The sequence below is a fragment of the Myodes glareolus genome, chromosome 21 (assembly GCF_982192425.1).
Source record: "Myodes glareolus chromosome 21, mMyoGla1.1, whole genome shotgun sequence".
In the NCBI taxonomy this organism is placed as follows: Eukaryota; Metazoa; Chordata; class Mammalia; order Rodentia; family Cricetidae; genus Myodes; species Myodes glareolus.
Window position 1 is genome coordinate 11,053,954 of NC_142046.1, and position 20,396 is coordinate 11,074,349.

The following is a 20,396-nucleotide window of genomic DNA, read 5'->3' on the forward strand; positions in this document are numbered from 1 at the left end:
TCCTGGGAAGCGCACTGGCAGTGACTCACTTGTATCTTTGCAGGAACAGAAAAAAACTCCAAGGCATTTTAGCTTCTTATTTTTTAGGACATTTGGGTCCTCACCTCTCAAACCCACCCTTTTCCCTTGTGCTGGGATGGTCTGATGGTGACAACGGATGCTGGCAGTGAATTTACTCAGCTGCTCTCCATAGTTACCATGTGCCCAGACGAGTCACTGAAGAAAGGCAAGGCTACATCTGGTCTCTAGGGGCTCCAGGGTACACAGGGTACTCAGTCTTCCTCCAGCTGCTGCTGCTCTTAGTGCCCAAGCTCTACTGGCACCACTCACTTGCCAGGGCTCCCTTGTAGGCCACCATCCAGCATGTAATGGTCTTTCTTGTTACTACCTCCCAGCCTCTGGTCATCCACTCTTCACCCACTGCAGAGGGTGCTCTCTAGAGGCAAACTCTGAAGGTTTCTTAAAGGGCTGCTCTGCAGGCATTCCATCCATTCTCATTTCCTGTCCTGTGTTCTCCAGGAGTTACTGAACTGGCCTCCCCTCCTTAGGGTAGACTTCATGGCTTCCTGTCTGTGTCCCTGCACTGCTTCTTCACCCCCAGCACATGCCCTCCACGTTGTCAATCCTGTGTTAATGGGCTTCCCTTGGTTTCTTACTTGCTATTCTCTCCTGAACAGATCTTCACAAGTTCCCAGACTGTCCTCCATCCTTTCCCACAGCAGGCATATTGGAGCACATTTCCCATCACCACAGATGCTGTTCCAAGCAGGATTTCTAAAATCTCAGGGGGCTAAAAGCAAGGCTTCATTTTTAACAACCTGATTTGGCCTTCATATGTCACTCAAGTAATGGCCCTTACCCTCAGATTAGGTGTCCTGCTAGGCTCTCAGCATGCTCTTAGTGTGCTTCTCTGAAATCCTGTTCTATCTTCTGATGTGTGGCACCTGTATGCCTGCATCTCCTTGAGTAGAAACCATACATTTATGTAAACTGAACTGTACTTGCTAGTTAAGAATGAAGGAAAAGAGAGAGAACAACCTGGCCAAGAAAACAATGTGTGGAATTCCACTTACCATAATTCTCAACAGCCCAACAAATGACTTTTTTGCATCTTTGAAATGATGCAACTTGGTCAATGTCTGATGCGCTAACTGGATAGATGGTGATGTTTCAGCTTTCCAGTCCATTTTATACTCTGAGCGTCTTTCTGGTTAAGTTTGATGCACCATTTGCAATTATTCATTCCTAGCTTGTATCTGTTCTACTGCTAGAGAAGAAAAAGCTAACTATAAGGATTTCATGAGAAAAGTCATATAGCACGTGGGCCCATGAACAATTTCTAAAGGCAGTTTGTAGGAGGTGAGGCTTTTCCTTACTGTTGCCTCTGTGGCCCAACCCACTTTAGCATGTGGTTCTCTGTGCAGCTAAACACTACCTGCTTTTTTGGTTCTGGTGTCAGGGTATACCACCCTCTCCCACAGACCTTTTAAACATCAGCCATCTGGCAGCAGGGCTCCTTTCTGCCTGTCGCACCTCTCTTCCAACAATCATGGACCAAGTGGAACTTGTTTCAAGTTAGGACATGGACATCGTATGTAGATCTGAAGGGCTAAGACCCTGTCCAGCTCTTCCCAACAGCTGCATGGGCTCAGGCTGCAGTACCTTCTACTAAATTGGGCAGCCCTTAATGCTCAGGTGCCAATCCCAGCTCCTCGTCTACGCTGGGGACGATGTGTCTAACTCAAGGGGCTAGAGCACGGATGAAATGAGGTGCGAGAACAGGTGAAGCACTGAGTGGCACACAGTGATCAACGGAGAGTGGTTTGGCACACTTTCCTGTGACTAATGCTCAAGCTATACAACAGGTGAAAAGACTAATTATATATCCTGATTTATTTTAAGCTACCTGTGACATAACTAAGAAGCTCAGCTATGCTTTTCCCTGTGTGACAAACAAAACAAAAGGTTAGAGTGATAGAAAAATGGCAGCCAAGGGATCATGGCTGCCAGCCATTTTCCTTTCTGGTTTCATCTATTATCTAGGAGCTGGCTGCCCTGCTGGCTTTCCATTTGCCTTGCTAATAACAGTAAATTCAGCAGCTTCCACTGCAGTCCCTGACTCCTTCAGCTGACTCCCAGGACAATCAGTATCTCTTCTCAGCTCATGTCAGATGTTCCCTGGGAAGTCCTGCTGAAAAGAAAATTTATGACGAAAGTTTCTCCTGCTTTTAACCCTTCTCCTTATCAGGGTGATTCAGAGGAATGCCAGGTCTAGCCAACATGTGCACTCCTGTGTTCTCACTGCTGCTCTGACAAGGGCCTCACAGCTCTGGACAAGCTCAAGTGAGCAGCTGGGCAGACAGAGGCCCATGTTCTGAGCTGTACCTTCTAGGAACTGAACTTGAGCTGAGAATCCTTAGCGGCTATAGTTTCCCAGGTCCCAAAGTAGTGAAAGACATCAAACATACATAGCAAACCAAAACAGGATCCAAATCAAGGCTATCATACAGAACGTGAATGGGACAGGGTCTCAGTTAAAACTGAAAGGAGAGGGTGGGATAACAGCATGGTGAGGACGTGCAGGTGAGGGGAGAGCTGTGTGGACCTCATATTCTCACTGCAGTGCCATGGAGACACTGTTAACACTTTTCCTTACACACAAGAGAAATGAAGGCCACACACGTTAGGACACCAAGAAGCAAGCAGAAGTAAGAGTAAGAATGGAGTCAGGCAGGCCTTCCCAGAACCCAGGTATTACTCTTTGCAGTTAAGAACAAGCCAGCAGGATATCCTGTAGCTGGGACCTTATTTACTGAAGAGGCCAAAGTGCTCAGAGTAGAAGGGTCTGGCCAAGGTTACCTAGTGGGTAGCACAAGCTTTCTGCCTCTTCTTCCACAGCGGCCACCCTTACACATCAGAGCTGAAGAGAAGGCAAGCGCTGCAGGCGCAGGCGCTCAGGAGACAGAGGCACTCCTCAAGATCATCAACAATGGCTGCCTGCTGGGGCTCAGTTCTTGGGCAAAGGTGGCTGTGTAGCTCTTGGTACAAAAGGTTCTCATTACAGGGTTTTTACTCTAAGTAAGTGCAAGCATCGTGGGACAGCTACACTCTGGTTCATCGGGATTTCTATGACCTCTTCTCTACCTCTCCACAGAAGTTATATGGTGTACTGAGCCAGATCAGTAGATCCAGTAAACTCATTTTTGTCCTAATTTTAAAGGGGAAAAGGATGTCAAAATGTACATGTGACAGCTGTTTGGGACTCTAATGTTATGGAAAAGCAGCTGTTTTCACTTCTATTAGAGAGGTATTAGTCACTCTTAGAATGGGAATGCGTATTCTGCTAATAGCTTGTGCTTTAACCCACGGAAAATCCAGGTCACAGAGATGCAGTGCTGGCCAAGTCACAACGTGATGGCTATGCTCACATAACATTTTCTCTCATGGAGTATGGAAATGTTTATGATGGGAAGCAACTATTTAATGATGTTCTCAGAAAAACCTGACATCTAAGCGATAAAATGGATGGTAGCTTTTAGGGGAAAGGAAGTTTCCAAATAGAAAACTTCCATACAAGGGGAGAAAGGAGAAATCTTTCTAAACTGCAGAATTTGAAAGGAAATGGTTTCCTTTAGAAAAAAAAATCTATTTTTACTTTTCTCAAAGATCATGTACAATTTGGAAGTAAACAAGACTCAAATCCTAGGTAAACCACAGTGACCCCCCCACCCTCCCTAGGACCACCTCACAGGAAGTTAACCCAAGAGTTTCTATTAGTATTCTTAGCAGGTGATTTTAAAAAGTGATCCTCAAGATCAGATAGTGTCTACCAATGTCCACCACAAAAGAGGAGTGCATAGGCTGCCCCCTCTCACACCTCTGGAAAACAAATCTGCTGTGCATTTCTTCTGTACATAGTATGTGCACAATGCTTCCTTCTGTTGCACCAAGTGTCTGGCTGTGGCATGCTCCTCTGGCTACTGGTGATGCCTGAGAGACTATATATATATATATATATATATATATATATATATATATATATATATATATAGTGTTATGGGAGCCTAGTGGCAATATTTAGTGATGTGTATAGCCTTTTGATTAAAAAATACTGAAGTGTCCATTTAATGGTTCAACTCTCTGAGAAAGTTTACACAATGAAAATGTAAATGAAATGCTCCTTAAGTAAGATGGTGGCCTGAGTCAGCAACCAATGAAGAGGCTGCAGGTCACGAGCCAGCCTGCCTATCTATCTATCTATCTATCTATCTATCTATCTATCTATCTATCTATCTATCTATTTTTCTGAGACAGGGTTTCTCTGTAGCTTTGGGGCTTGTACTAGAACTGTTCTTGTAGACCGGACTGGCCTTGAACTCACCAGTGATTCACCTGTCTCTGCCTTCCGAGTGCTGGATTAAAGGTGTGTGCCACCATTGCCAGGCTATGAGCCAGTTTTTTAGCTGATTTAAAAAAAAAAAAAGCATCAGCTACCACCTCTGGGCCAGGAATGGTTCTGGCAAACCAAAAGGAAAAGATTATTGTCCAGAAAAAGCTTTTATTTCACACAATTAATTCAACATCCCTCTTCCAAAAGGAGTCAATCATATTTGTCTTTTGCAAGGTAATCACCACCATTTGGCAACATCAGCATATTACTGGTCTGGTGTCAGTCCCAGGTCCTCTGCTGCAAGGCCAAGATGCTGAGTGCATGTTCTCAGCAGCTGCAAGGCCTGTCTACTTTTCTAGCCACTGTTGATCCAGGTGGAGTCACTCACTGTTTAGGAGACTGCCCTGCCCAGTGCTGGTGGACAAGACAGGAGGCTCATGAAAGCAAGAAGAAAGACTAAGGGCAGGTATCATCCTGGAAACCAGTTTCCTTCAGTAGAGGAACTCAGAAACCTGGGGACAAAAGGCAGTCCCTTCTGTTGGAGTACAGAAAGATACATGCAGCCACAAGCGCTGCCCATACAAGTTGTTGCTTCACCTTTTACTCCCACCTCCCCATCAGAATATGAGCTAAGAACAGGTTACCTGGCTCAGCAGAGGTTGCCAGAATACTCACTGAGCGCTAAGTATGCTTTTGACATCCACTGCTTGAGAAATTTATATGATCCTTTGGTTTGTTTGTTTTACTTAAGTTGTGCTTCATCTTAATTCACATTGTTCCAGTATTAAACACAGTATGAGGAGAAACCTAGCAAACTTAAGTTTTGCTATGATCTGGCATTTCTGTGACAGTCTCTGGGAATACTGAAGAGCGCCAAGGCTACCTAGCATCTCCCACCTTGCTTGAGATTTAATAACACCTCACTGGCTTCCTGTGTGGAAAATTGGTTTTATAACACAGTGGCACCCATACACTTCCCTGCCTGCATCCTATGATCTAGGGAGTCATAGATGTGGGTATGGATACCCGCCTCCCTGTGCCAGTCTGATGCTGCTGGCCTATTTTAAGCTATCTCTGTCACTAGACGTTATCACAATAAAACAAAAAAAGAAATATCCTTACTGACTAGCTAATCCTCCTCCTCTTCTTTGAATTTCTGAGTATCTCAGAGAGCCCAGGTTGGCCCTGAATTCCCGATCCTCTTGCTCTCAACTGTTGGGGTTTGAGCTGCTTCTTTTCACAATGTGTCCACAATGATTTCAGACAGAGCAAAACACTCTTCTACCTGCAACTGACAGAAAAGGAAGACTATGCTGGTGCAGTGCAGCTACAGAAAGCTGCCTTCTACACTACTTCTGGAGGAAAGTGGCTCTCATATGAGGCCTCTGCAACTGTGTGTGGGTCAGGACTGAGGATACGTGGCTGGTCTTGGAGAAGTCTGCTAGGCAGGCTAACTCTGTAAAGGAGTGGTTTTATGCAAAGTAGCTAAACTCAATCTTGACAGAGGAAGAATTCTTCCAGCTGCCCACAGGAACAACAGAAGGCTAGCATGTCTAGAGAAAGGGTCTTCTGCTTGTGCTGGGAAGACCACACTCTCTGAGCCTCTCTGCATGTCCTCTCTCTGTGTCAGGACATGAGAAGTAGCAGTCACTCTGGAAGGTGCTAAACCACCATGGAAGTGCTCAAAAGCCATTTGTAAACAAGTTCCTGGACGGGCTTTCCTCTAGGCTCTCTGGCTAAGGGATGCTGACACAGTTGCAGGAGAAAGGAGCCTTGGGATTACTCCTCCTCCTCTATAGTGGCACCCTTGTTTGGGAAAGCCAGTTGTTTCAAGAAAAGGTAATTTGGGCAACCTCAAGTTCAAGCACAATACAAAAGCTCATTCTGTAATATGTTTTCTATAGGCTTAACACAATCGAAAACAGAAGTTATAGGCAAAAGTCATGCCACATGAGTGGAAAGGAAGTAAAGCAAACTCCCAGAGAAATCCAGGTCTAAGGTTGCACCCGACATGAGGGTGACAGAGATGATAGCAGGTGACTCCCACTGACTGAGCACTTTCTATGAATTAAGTCTTTTATAAGGGCCCAGCACGCCTACAACCTCCTTTTCAGAGAGTTCAACTGAGACTGGAAGGGTGTGATGACTTGCCTCATTTCATGGCTTACATGCTACTGAGGACTTAGGATGATTCAGTGCCAAAGTCTAGGCTTTTCCTACAGAATCATGCTGCCATTCTAGAATGCAGTAGATTGGTCTTTCTAGGGAAGAGGTATGCACTTCTCTCCACTGAGTTGTGGGGCCTGAAACTAATCCAACAGGAAGAAACACCATGTAGTAATCAGCAGGACAACTTGGGAAGACATGAGTGTAAGTTCCAAGTTCTTTATTACCACTGTGTGATCACAGCAGGTTCTGTAGCCTCTCTGAACTTTAGTCATCTCATATATAAAATGAAAATAACAACCAATAAAATGTTATTTTAGGAGCTAAAAAGTAAGCTTGAAAAGTGCTGACCTAATTATTTCTGAATTGTAGCTTTACATGTAAACTTGAAACCTCAGGCCAATGGAAGGAAACTATAACCTCAGTTGTTATTTAACATATTATGTACAGAAAAATAAAATATCCTACACTACTGAGTGTCTTTCTCTGCTGCTCTCTACCTTACTAGCTTGAAAAACAAATCACTTGAAAGAAACTCACTGTTCTGTCTAGGCTGGCAAAGCAGCAAGCTCTTGTAACCTGCCTGTCTCTGCCTCTTGTGCTGTAGTTGCAGGCATGTGTAGCCACACCTAGCTTCTTATATGGGGGGCTGAGATTTGAACTCAGCTCCTTGTGCTTGTAGGAACAGTGCTTTTACCCACTGAGTCATTTCTCCAGCTCCCCACCCTCCATTTTTTCATTAACTTTATGTAGACCTGAAAAGCTGAAACTTGTACACAAAAAAATCCGTGCACTCACTACTACATTTGGTAACTAATGTTTGGTTACATTTGCTCTAGCAAGAATCTACTCCCACATCCATCTTTTGAAATGTATTCTGAAGCAAGGGACAGACCAGTATATTTAGAACACTTGGCAGTGAAATAATTAACTAGAATTTCATGTAACAACTCCCTTTTTACTTTTACGCAAAATTTACACATAGTGATACACACAAACTTTACAAATAATGTTGGCCAAGATCAAAAACACTGATGACAACTTATGCTGGAGAGGTTGTGGGGTAAAGGGAACACTTCTGGTGGGAATGCAAGCTGGTACAACCCCTTTGGATGTCAGTGTGGCGATTTCACAAAAAATTAGGAAACAACCTTCCTCAAGACCCAGTAATATCACTTTTGGGTATATTTCCAAAGGATGCTCAATTGTGCCACAAGGATATATGCTCAACTATGTTCATAGCAGCTTTGTTCGTCATAGCCAGAACCTTAATGCCCCTTGATCGAAGAATGAATAAGAAAAATGTGGTACATTTACACAATGGAGTAGTACATAGCAGAAAAAAATGACGACAGCTTGAATTTTGCAGGAAAATGGATGGAGCTCGAAAACATCATTTTGAGTGAGGTAATCCAGACACAGAAAGACAATTATCACATATACTCACTCATAGGTGGTTTTTAAGCATAAAGCAAAGAAAGCCAGCCTACAAACCACAATTCCAGAGAACTTAGATATCAATGAGGACACTAAGAGAGACTTACATAGATCTAATCTACATGGTAAGTAGAAAGTAGAAAAAGACAAGATCTCCTGAGTAAATTGGGAGCATGGGGACCTTGGGGGAAGGTTGGATGGGGGAGGAGAGAGGCAGGGAGGGGAGCAGAGAAAAATGTAGAGCTCTATAAATATCAATAAAAAAAACCAATAAAAAAAAGAATCTAATTTCACTTATGGTAACCATTATCAATGCTCACGAACAGTACAAGCTTGTGCGCACATATACATACATATACATGCACAGGAACACACACATATCCCCCCATCACAGTTTTTGCAACCATAAAACAAAAAAGGATAAAGCCCAGGTCACAAGGTCTATTGTAAAAATGCTGGGAATACTGTAAGTTTCCAGTGGACATCAAAGAAATCATTTTGGTACTTCCTCTCTACTCGTTTCTTTCCCCCTAATTTAAAGATGCTGCTTTGAAAATGAAAACGGTAATGAGAAAAAAATGTTAAATGAGAGATGTGGGGAAAGGCACCTCTCTGCATAGGCAGTCCTTTCCCAATTTATCCACCCTGACTTCAGCTAATTAAACATCCGTCTCAATGGCCTCCTCAGCAAATTAGTCATCCCCAATTTGTGACACTGATTGTTGGTTGCAGCCTCTCCCCACTTGCTACCATTCCCAGAAACTTCTAGGAGTTTTCTCACCAGGCACATGGCAAGGAATGATACAGGGTCCCCATTAGCCCCCTACAGTTGCCCTTGGTGCCAGTGCTGTTTATAATGCTGCCAGCCGTGTCCTTAGACATGCCTTTCCAAAAGAAACCTGTTCAGGGATAACAACTTTGTCTACATTTCTGAATTTCAGAATATGATGCACTTTCCAAGTGCTAGTACATACACAGACTGAAAGGAGTATTTAATAAACATTTCATTGAAAACTTGTGTTTTATGATAGTTTTGAGGATAAAGGAAGGAAGTAATACAAGGTCTCGGATGAGCTGAACTGAATTCTGGTAAATCACCAGACAGATCCTCTGAACACTGAAGCTTTGTGAATGGATCAAAGGTCAGTAGGAAACAAGTAAAGTTGCCTAGCCTGGATGTTTGCCCTCTCTGTACACCACTGTACACCACTGCCTAGGTAGAGATGGAAGGCAGGTGGGAAAACCATATATGAAGTACAGAATACATTTTACAGGTTATTAAAGTCAGACCTCTCTCAATCCCTTTCCTTAAAGAAATGATTGTCCATCTTAAGTGGTAACATCTCTTAGGAAGACAAATGGCCAAAAAGCACATTTGAAAACACTCAGCAACACTGAAGACTCAAACATACAAAGTAAAATGAGATACTAACTGCTATCTATCAGTTTGGAAAAGATGAAAGGTTGATAAAAGTCAATGGTGGTGAAGGGTGAGGACAAGTACTTAATGGACATACTCCAGAGTGATGGGATAATATAACAGCTGCTTGAAAGACGATCTCTCTGTCTCTCTTCATGTGCGTGTGTGTGTGTGTGTGTGTGTGTGTGAGAGAGAGAGAGAGAGAGAGAGAGAGATTGAGATTGAATGTGTGTGTGTGTGAGAGAGAGAGAGATTGAATGTGTGTGAGAGTGAGAGAGAGACTGAATATGTGTGTGTGAGAATGAATGTGTGTGTGTGTGGGGGGGAGGCAGGCCAGTGATCTGGAAAGAGAGAGATTGAATGTGTGTGTGTGTGTGTGTGAGAGAGAGAGAGAGAGAGAGAGAGAGATATGGAGGCAAGTGGTGTGTGTGTGTGTGTGTGTATATATATATATATATATATAGAGAGAGAGAGAGAGAGAGAGAGAGAGAGACAGACAGACAGACAGACAGACAGACAGACAGATGACAGACAGAGGGAGAGAGGCCAGTGGTCTGTATCAGGTATCTTCCCCAGTGTTCTCCTCATCTTCTGCGGATGTCCCACTGAAGCCAGCCAGGAGAGCTGCAGGGACTGCTGTCTCCATCTTCTAGTGCTGGAGTTACAGAAGTATGCAAACATGTCCTACTTTCATGTGGGTGCTGGAGATCTGAACTTGGGTCCTCTTGAGTGTGTGGCAGGCACTTTACCCACTGAGCCGCCTCCCCAGCCCTCAATCTTTTCAGTAAGCAAACCACTGACAAGCAATCTCATAGTTAAAGTTTAGCAAAACAGACAATAAACAGCCATAGAAGACTATTCACTGCATGTTTTGTACACTGAAAAGTCTGAAATAATCTAAATAATTTAATTGTTAGGTTAAACACACTTAACTAGAAAAACAAAACTGCATGGTAATTCTCAAACAGAATAATGCTTGGCGTGTATGAAAGGAAAAGCAAACGTAAGATCGTAGACATGTTTGATATCACACACACACACACCTCTCATGTATCATGGACTGGCCTGACAGAAGGAAGTGACCTAAAAAGCAAGAAGGGCCAGGCGTTGTGTCATATGCCTTTAATCCTAGCAGGCAGACACCGGTGACTCTATTATGAGTTCCAGGCCAGCCTAGTCTACATAGTGAGTTCCAGGCTAGCTAGAGCTACATAGTGAGATCCTATCTCAAAGAACCCAATACATAAATAATTAGTTAAAAAACTAGACAAAACAAAACAAGGGCTAGCAAGATGGCTTAGTGGGTAAAGGTACTTCCTGTCAAGCCTAAAAACCGCGTTCAGTGCCTGGGACCCACCTGAAGGTGGAAGGAGAACTAATTTCCAAAAGTTGTCTTCTGACCTCCACATATGCACTTTAGCGCATACAGACACATACAAAATAAATTTAAAGTTAATGTTTTACAAAGTAAAATAAACAAACGAACAACAACAACAAAAAACAAACCAGAGAGCCTATGTGCCCATGAAACAGTCTATGTATGTATCTGTATGTGAACTGAGTAAAAACTCAAAAGTAAATTCCAGTAAATGACACACTTTTTGTTGGACACACCTTCAAATGTTCTCCACAGTATTTAACTGACGAGGTCATCTTACATCTCTGTCTTCTGAGATCAGCTCCTGGGAGCCTGGTTGCAGCTTCATACTGCTCCAAAGCTCCCAACGTACTCCAGCTCCAGAAAGAAGACAAGTTCTGACTGATGTTCTCCCTCCCCTCCCTGAGCACAGTGCCTTCTACACCTACATCCAGAGCTCCAACATCTGCTGTCCTACTTTCTCAGGAGCCTTTACACTGACGCCTTTCCCTTGAGCTCTGCACTCTCTAATCTACCTGGTGCAATGCAGTATTTAAAAAGGAATCCTAGTTGGACTGTTTTACAGTGGTCCCATCTGCCATCCGAATAAAGATCAAATTTAACACGCTTTACAAACATGACCTAGCCCCAAGTGAGCACCTTGACTCCTCAGACTCCTACTCAGCTCCCCAAGAGTGTGAAGAACACCAGCCTAACCGTTCAATCCCATACCTCTTCCTGGTCCTCTAGCCCCTGCCAGAAAGCATGCTCAGAAAATTATCTCCAGTGCCCTAAGACTGGACCAGGTTTCCCTCCCCTCACACACTCTGATTCGCTACTTGAGCTGCCTGTTTATCTGCCTGCTGCCCCAGCTGATTAGCAGGCTTCTTGGGTGTCAGAAAATCCCTAGGGTTTACACTCACCTGCTACATCATCAGTCCTAATAAATGACCTCACTTCCTTCATCTGCATTTAGCACCAGAGCTGGCCTAGCCAGATCTGGCACCTGCCTAGGTTCTATAACCTCTTTCTTGAGGGGTGTCTATGTTCTCTAACTGCATCTTTTCTGCTTGAGATACTCTCATTTAGCCACACAGCATCTTTAAACAGATGCCAAAGAAATCACTACAGAGCATTTCTGCTTGGGCCCCCTGACCCACCCAGTAGTTTTTAGCATTGTAGTTCCTTATCTGCAATGCTTCTGCTATGGGATTTGCCATATTTTAGTGTCTCTTTTCCTGTGATTTTCCAGTTATGACACTGGCACTAATGAAGCATTTTATGACTTCTGTAAACCAAGTGAGTGGCATCTTAGAACCACACAGGACTTAAGTACAGTGTGTGGATGAGTCTTTACTCAACCTCTTCATGTCAGAGCTGAAGTGAGTGAGGCCGAGAGACTAAGCTGGTATCTCACAAATCTACCATGTTTTTTTTTTTTTCATTATAAGCAGATACTTTGATCTTTTAAGCATTTCTAAAATCAGGCAGCAGCTTACCATCAAAATGCACACTTAGTGCAGTAATATTTCCTGAGAGCTAATATTAAATCCCCAGCGGACCCAGGAAAGTGCCCCTTGCCTCACAGCTGTGTGCCTTGGTACCACCACAGTATGTGTCTTCTCTCTTTCTTTCAGTTTGCCTTTTCATTAATCTAATCCGTGCTGTGACTGCCCTGGATGAAGGGAATGAATAGACTTTGTAATGGAAAAGGAACTTCTGAAAGATTAGCGACTAGCAGAAAGAGTAAGTGCTGGTCAAATGCAGTTTTGGCGAATGATATATTTCAAGTTGCTCTGATGTGGCAGTTGTGAGAGCTCATAACACCCTTCTAAAATAATTGGGTCTCTAAAGTGGTTCCAAAAGATTTTTGCTTGACATAAATTCTCTAAATTTCCAGGCTTTCTGGATAAAATAGTTGACTGCAATGCCATCTTTAACGTGCTCTGCTCTATACTGGAGAAGATCCATCAGGAGCCTCCGAGCACTCCAGACAGAGGGAGGATCAGGTGAGATGAAACAACAAGATAAAGAGGCAGAGAGAGGTGTCGAGAAGGAACATTTAACTAGGAGCTTCTTGCCTGGGGCACTTCTGAGTTTCACATTTAAACACCTAGCAATCCTAATTTACTCCAGCATTTTCCCCAGGGTCACTAGACTGAGTGTTGAATCTTTATTTCTTACTCAGCTCCCATGCATGAGTGGCACCAGCATTACTTACTTTTTCATAAGGAGGAACAGCTGTCTGCAGAAATTACTGCAGAAATTTTGCAAAAACAAACACCACCATTTAGATGTCCTATGTGCCCTTTCCTCTTAGGAATATCTGCTCCAGCACAAGGCGCCTCCATGTAGGTCCCTTGTCTACAAGCTTAATTTCCACAGAAGAAAGGGCACTGGGTCTCTGATCTATGGTTCCATGTGAAGTAGGGTTCTGCTTAACCTTAATGCCAAAACACATATGAGTGTTACAAGTTCATCACAGAGCATCTCAGGCTCAAGAGTTTAAAAACTTGACTCCATTACATATACGTGCCCTGCCTCTTGTGGTACTGGGGATGGTATGCACGGCCTCACATATTCTACCACTGAGCCACACCCCAAGGCCCTGAAATCTTCCTTCTAAAAGGGCAGTTCAGGCCAGGTCTATGTTGCTTTAAGAAAGCCAGACATAAAACATTAGAACTGACACCAATACAGACAAACTGTGCAATTACAAAAAGAATTCCTGGCTTTATGCTGAGATTCACCACAGGGTTCCTCTAAATGTTGCTCTTCCCTAGTGCATTTAGATCTCACAATCAATGAACATTTCTGTTTACCGAATTTTAAATTTGTTCTCCCATTAGGGTTCTAATAAGCAACATGGTACAAATAAAAAGAGTATGGGCTTTGAGGTCAAAGAAGCCTGGGCTCTAATTTAGGTTCACCATTCACTTGTGGAAATCTGTGTAACTAGCTTCTCCCAGAGCAGAGAAAAGCCAGTGAGGCCTGGAAGCTTCCAAGTACACACAGTCAGCACAGTTCCTGATTCCATAGAATGCCATGGTTCTCCTCTCTTTGTTTCTGAAGGTGTCTGGATGCATGCACAGCACCACCTTCCTCTGTGTGCATCAGCTTAAGTGAGGATCTCTGTAAGAGCACAAAGGTACACAGTGCAACAGCTCTCAGCTCCCTGTCCGCCCAACAGATCCTGTTTCTACAAAGACCAACTCCTTCCTGACACAAATGTCCCTCAGACACCCAGTAAGTAGCATATTCATTTATATTAAACTTTCTCGGCCTGCCTGGAATGAAAGTGAGGCCTCCTGTGGCCGAAGACCCAGGCTCTGATGCTGCCCTCTCCCTTGCTGAGGACGCTGCCTGACCTGTGCCCACCTGTGTCGTCTACTCTGTGCTTCCTTCCCTACGGATTCCCAATCCTTTCCTGTCTTTGGGCTCTCAGTCTCTGTGTGGTCCTTCCTCTCTTTTGGGCCCCAGTATATTTGACAGACTCTAAGTCTGAGTTTATTCTGAATGCAGGTGGTTGTCCTCGAAGGGTATGGAGCAGCTATGATCAGATTTAAATTTTACAAGGTCTCTCTGGTAGCTGTGTAGACCACAGGCTAGAAGGGCTAAGAACAGTGGCAGGAAAGCCAACCAAGCAGGTGTTTATGCCAGGGCTCCAGGTGAAAGGCCACAGTGCAGTGACCAGGACAGATCCAGGATATGCTCTAGAAGAAAAGCTCACCTGTCTTGCTAATGGTCATAGTATGAAGAGCCGGCATGGGAAAATCCAAGATGGATGACTGGGCGTGGCTCTGTGACTTAGGTGGATGATGGCACTGTTGACTGTGTGAGCACATGTCGTATGTCTCTTCGGGGTCAACTCTACTACGACTTCAGTTAAGTCAGTTAAATAGCACAGTAAACTGGAAGGTTCTTTTTAGAGAGAAACAGGGTAAGCAACTCCTTTGCTTGCAGTGCCCTCCCAACCGAAGCACCCACAGTGTACAAAGTACTCTGTTCACATGTCCATTTCTTAGGGAAGGGCAAGTCCCTGAACACCCTCCCTGGGTGATGCAATGAACTCCTCTGCCTGTGTTCTTTTTACTCTCCACCTGTTATGTCTCCTTCCCCTCTAGAGGTTAATAAGGTTATCCTTGGCAAGCATCTAGTTGCACCACTGTCTCCTTGAACTCAGGCCATGGCTAACGAATAGAGGAGTATGATGAATAGACACATTCACAATACCAGTGCACTCTGGGTCAACATTCAGGTTGTATATGAATTCTTAATGGAGAACCGAAGAACCCAATAAAGGATCATCTGTCTGTCACACAGAATCCCCTGTACCATCTGTGGCTGCTTTTTACCTCCACCACCACTGTCCCCTCCCAGTGCACTTCAGGGAATACTGCTTGAGAAGCAGTAAGTGAAGCACAGGAAACTAGCAGGTGAGTCTGTCTCTGTGACTCTCAACAAAGAGGCTGAAGGAGCTCCGTGGCAAAGCTAACACTTCTCTAGGTGAAATTTTCTGAGACAAGCATTAATGAACATCAAAACGCAATTACTACTGTAAAACCAAAAAAAAAAAAAAAAATCAAACTAATCAAGTATGTCTACACTTCAAAAGTCAAGAATGGGTTGTTGAGCTTTCTGCTCCTTTTAGCAGATAACAGAAAAGTGACTCCCCTTCAAAAGGAGACAGCACCAAGAATCAGAGCCACACAGATCTCGAACTGCTGGGAAAATCCTACTTCAAGTCGGCCTCTTCTAGACTGTGTCTGTGTGAAGCTGGAACTGAGATGCTTCCGTTTCTCAGCAGCATCTCTGCCACACCAACATGCAACAGGAGACTGGTGACAGCTGGTGGACAAAAGCATTAAGGCACAACAGTACACAAAATACCAGGAAGCTCAAGGTCACAATAATAAGGGTGACCCTGACAAGGGGAGAAACTGAACACCTATGGCCTTCATCCTTTAAATGTATTTTACTGGCTAAATCTATGGATCGGACAGTCATCTATCTTCTCTGTGTCAAAAACTCTACCACTAAACTGTTAAAATCAGTAAACAAGTTTTGTTGAATTATTCTAGAACTGGATTATCTACTTATTATTATTATTTTTAACAGCACACTTCTGCTGCTTCAAGGAAATTCCAAATGTCAAGCAGGTCAGTGATAAAATGAACAACTCTGAAAGAGACATTTAAAAATCGGCTTTAAGAATGTGCCTTATCAGAGACTGGACTATTGTGAAAGGACCACTCTAGTTAAGTACATGGATAGCAACCAGACCCCTGCAGTGTTCATCAATAGTCACTACAAATTATTTCAAAGTCCCAAAGGTCTTCATTCACAAAGTCCCATACAAACAGAGATTGGATGGGCTTTGTTTTGTTGTTTTTTTTTCTCAATATTGTTTTTCTTTAAAAAAAAATACGAGAGTATTAGGTAGTATTAGACTGTCATTAAGTCCAAACTTGATTTAGTAATGGGATCATTCCAACTCCCCACTTGTTGCTGGTATTAAATGAAGCTGTATGGTCAGGCTAGAAAGCTGAGAGGAGCTAGGCGTGTGTGGAAGGTGCCAAGCATTCCTCAAGTCTGTTCTCTGACGGGCCTCATCAGACTCGACACCATCTTTCACATTTGCTCAATTTCAAGTGTCTCTCCCTTGCTTCTAACTTGAGCGACACAACAGTGGTAAGTGACAAGGTAGCCCTCCCCCCAGGCAGTCTGAGGAGAGTGCTCAGCACACCAGCCTTATCAGCCTTCAGGGCATACTCCCATGGTCTCCTTGTATCTCCCTCTCTGTTAAAGAGGTTTTTCTTCTTTTCCTTAGTCACCACCAAAAACCTCCTCACTCCCCAGTACAGAGTGACTGTAACATACCTGAAACCACAACATCAATGTCATCTCTTCTGTGCTAACCCTAAATAAATGGTTGCCAACCTGGTGTGACCCTTCTACTTGTGAGAACATGCTCTTAAAGCAATTAAAAATGTTTATTTTAAAATGTTCTTGACTTAAGAAATGGACAGGAATTTATGTAAATATATAATTCTCAATTGACTTCAGTAGCATGAATAGGAATAAATAATACAGATCACTGTGATTTGGATAACAAATCTCAAGCTTTTATCAAGGATATGGCAAAGACAAATGAAAATGGCAGGGGTGTGTAGACAAAAGTGAGCACAAGGAAGAACACGTGTGTGCATGTTTGTGTGCACGTACAATGGGATGTTGGGGACAGACATAGATAAACAAGTATAAGACTGGAAAGTGTTAGCTGGAGACAGAAGAAAGGACATTGGCCTAGCTGTATTCCCTAAGTTTATTGGGGCTTCACAGACTTTAAAAAAAAAAAAATCACTGGCAGCACACTTTCTATTGAGAAGACTAAATAAAATTTCCACCCCTTCCTAAACAGCTCAAAACAATGCATTCTCAGAATATAAAGAATTATATTACAAAACTCACTATTATGTAAAAAATGTAGAGAGCAAAGACCCCCAATTCTACAGAGTGAGTACTCATTAAATACCCTTGAGTATATGAAGCTATTTAAAAGCTATTAGATTGGCACCTGGAACCCCCAAAACATCTACGCTCCCCTGGGACAGAGAGGCTGTGCCTCTTCAATCATCCCCTAAATGCAAAGAGGTTTGACCCCCATGCAATAGATAAAAGTCACCCAAAAAATGAACAAAAGAGGTGTTTGGAAAAAGCAGAACACCATTCATCCCAGCTAACGACTTGTTCATTATGAGTGATGATGGATAAAGACTTCTCACGCTGAGATGAAATCAAGATTTATATGCATTGTTTCCTCTCCCAACTTGTGGGAAGATCATCATCATTTAATTCTATCTCTGCGGCCAGTGATGGGCATCCAGAGAGCTGGTTATCAAACGGCGCAGTCAGCTGGCAAAAGCCGAAACGTGCAGTTGGCACATCTGGACGGAGCCGCCACAGCCGAGGGTGAACAATGACTCCTGGCAAGCATCCAAATTGCTTGCAGACGCTAGCAGGTCTCATCTACAACCGCCCCTACCAGCATCTCTCTCTCTCTCTCTTTTTTATGAGAATCAGATTTTCATTGCTCCATTCAATTGCTCTCCTTTGCCATTTTTTACAGCTCTTATCGTTCCCCTGGAATATGGCCTTGAGACAGCTCATCCGTGTCCTTCACTGTGTTATCTCTTCTAACTTTTATTAAAACTTCAGCTTTCATCTGAAGATAGCTAATTAAATCTGGAACAGATTATATGCCTCCCCTTAAAAAGAGAACACAACTATTTTCTTCAAGCTGTGAAATGCCCTTTTCCTTTCCAAAAGGTGAGCTCAAAGGTGTTTAAGAAGTCTCTTCACTTACAAAGCTAAGATACTTACTTGACTTGTCATATACGTGCTGACTGTAGTATAGCAGTCCGTTATAGATAAATCTTGAATTATTTTTGAGAATAACTGTTTCTTTTTTTCATAATATTTTTATTGATTACTTGGAAATTTCAGATCATGAACCTTGAGCACACTCACTTCCCAGTCCTCCCAGGTCTCAAGTGACCCCGTCCCCGCAAAAAATTAAATAAATAAATAAATAAATAAAAATAAAAAAAGAGGGAAAAATACTAGTCCAATTTGTGCTGCCCATATACTTACTGGAGCATGGTCAAACTCCTGGTGCTCAGTCCCTTAAAGAAAACTGAGTCCTTCTCCACCGCCCCCCAACCACATCGACTGTGGAGAGCTACACTTCAGTATGCGAAGCACAATTTTTAAGCATTCTCTTTGGTGACTTTCTGTCTAGGCTGCTACCTTTTCTGAGAGTGGGGTGGGGAGGATAACTGTTTCTTAATAGTGATATTTGTGTTCTATATCTTTTATATATACATCTAATAGCACAAGTCTATTTTCGACACAAGAGTTGATTAATGAGGAGGTAGAGATTAACAGCTACATGGGTATATCAATTTATCTTTTTAAAACTTTTAAAAATTTATCTTTGTAAGATTGCCCTCATTTAGTAAAAATGAAGAGAATGTCCTCCTATCCCCCATATCCTGAATTCTAGTAATTAAAATTACTTTCATGCAAAAATGTGTGAAAACATGAAACTAGAAACAGTGATTCAAGTTTCAGACTTTGTTTTGATTCTGTGTGGTGCTGGGGACAGAAGCCAGGACCATGCACAGAGTGCTAGGCAAGCACTCTGCCACTAAGCTATGTCTCTAACTCCTTCGTCTAGATTTTAAGACAGGTTTACATTAACTAATGGCAAACACAAATAGCTCTGTCTTAATTTACCACAAATTATTAATGACGGACTGCCCATAATTGATTTGAACATGCTCTTCTTACATATGCCATTGACCCAGTTCCTTCTAAGGCCCAAAGGAAGCCTTAAAAAGTCATTCCCCACCCCCCCAAACTGTAGGCCTGCTAATCAGCCTTCTAGAAAGGATAGCCAAAACAACACAGCCAGACAACCAACACTCCCTCCACACACACACACACACACACACACATACACATGCACGCACGCACACCCCTTTAGCTAAGTTCTTAGCTTCTATTGCCATGGTATAATTTAACTAACCCACCTGAAATTCTCTGGGATCCTTTTCGTCGTTTCACTGCCTTTAGAAGGATCTCCTTCATGGTGACCTTTGTGTTGTCCACCTGGATCAGGGAGAAGCCATGAGCAGCATTTCTGCAGGAAAAGACAAGCGTGAGAGAGCCATCACTACAGCTCTCACATACCTGGGACAGCGGCAAAGCAACACCTTTAATCCTAGAACTTCGGAGGCAGAGGCAGGCAGATCTCTGAGTTCGAGGCCAGCCTGGTCTACAGAGACAGAACAGGCAGGATACACAGAGAAACCTTGTCTTGGGAAAAACCAAACCAAACCAAACCCAAGCCAACCCAAGCCAACCCTACTTCTCAGGTGTCCTTGAGCGTATTCTAATGTAAGTGGAACCCACTGAAACAAGGTCCAGGGTAGTGCCCGCTTTTCTAGTTTACTACAGACTGAACCTAACTGGTCTGCTGGGGTCAGAAGGAGGAGCACGATTCCCAGTATTGGCCTGGGAGCCAAATCCTGCAACAAGGAGTGACAACTGACAGAACCTGACTTATGTCAGTAGATGCCACTACAGGCAGATACTATCATTACAAGCCCCTAGGTACCCTAGAGAAAAGAAAAGGCTCTTAACTGCCTAGTAGAACATCAGTCTGTCCATCCATCTTTTGTTGTTATTTTGGTTGTTTTCAGACAGAGTCTCACTAAATAGACCAGGCTGGCCTCAAACTAACAGAACTCCACCTGCCTCTGCCTTCTGAATTAAAGGTGTGCCCCACCATGCCTGGCCTGATATAGTTTTTGATATACAATCTGTGTATACATCACTATAAATGGTTTATTTATTCAGTCCTAGAAAAAAATCAAACTAAATATTAGTTTAAGTAAAAAATATTATTAAATATTAAAACTAAAATATAAAAATATTAAGCTAAATATTAGTTTAAGTAAAAAGTGAAAGACAAAACTCTAACACTACTTGCAAGCTTCTAGTCAAATTAGGTTGGAGAAGGTTCATCTAGATTGAAAAAGAAAAAAAAGCAAGTAAACAAA

At 43.0% G+C, this 20,396-nt stretch overlaps 1 protein-coding gene across 8 annotated transcripts in view; it reads right to left on the reverse strand.

Moving 5' to 3' along the window:
• Nucleotides 1-20,396, reverse strand: part of Mapkap1 (MAPK associated protein 1) — a 212,026-nt gene that overhangs the window by 69,071 nt on the left and 122,559 nt on the right. For all 8 annotated transcript variants that reach the window (XM_087899704.1, XM_087899703.1, XM_087899702.1 and 5 more), the window contains one exon: nucleotides 19,365-19,474. In XM_087899704.1, the coding sequence (XP_087755830.1) occupies nucleotides 19,365-19,474 (110 nt within the window). The remainder of the gene's footprint in view (nucleotides 1-19,364; nucleotides 19,475-20,396) is intronic.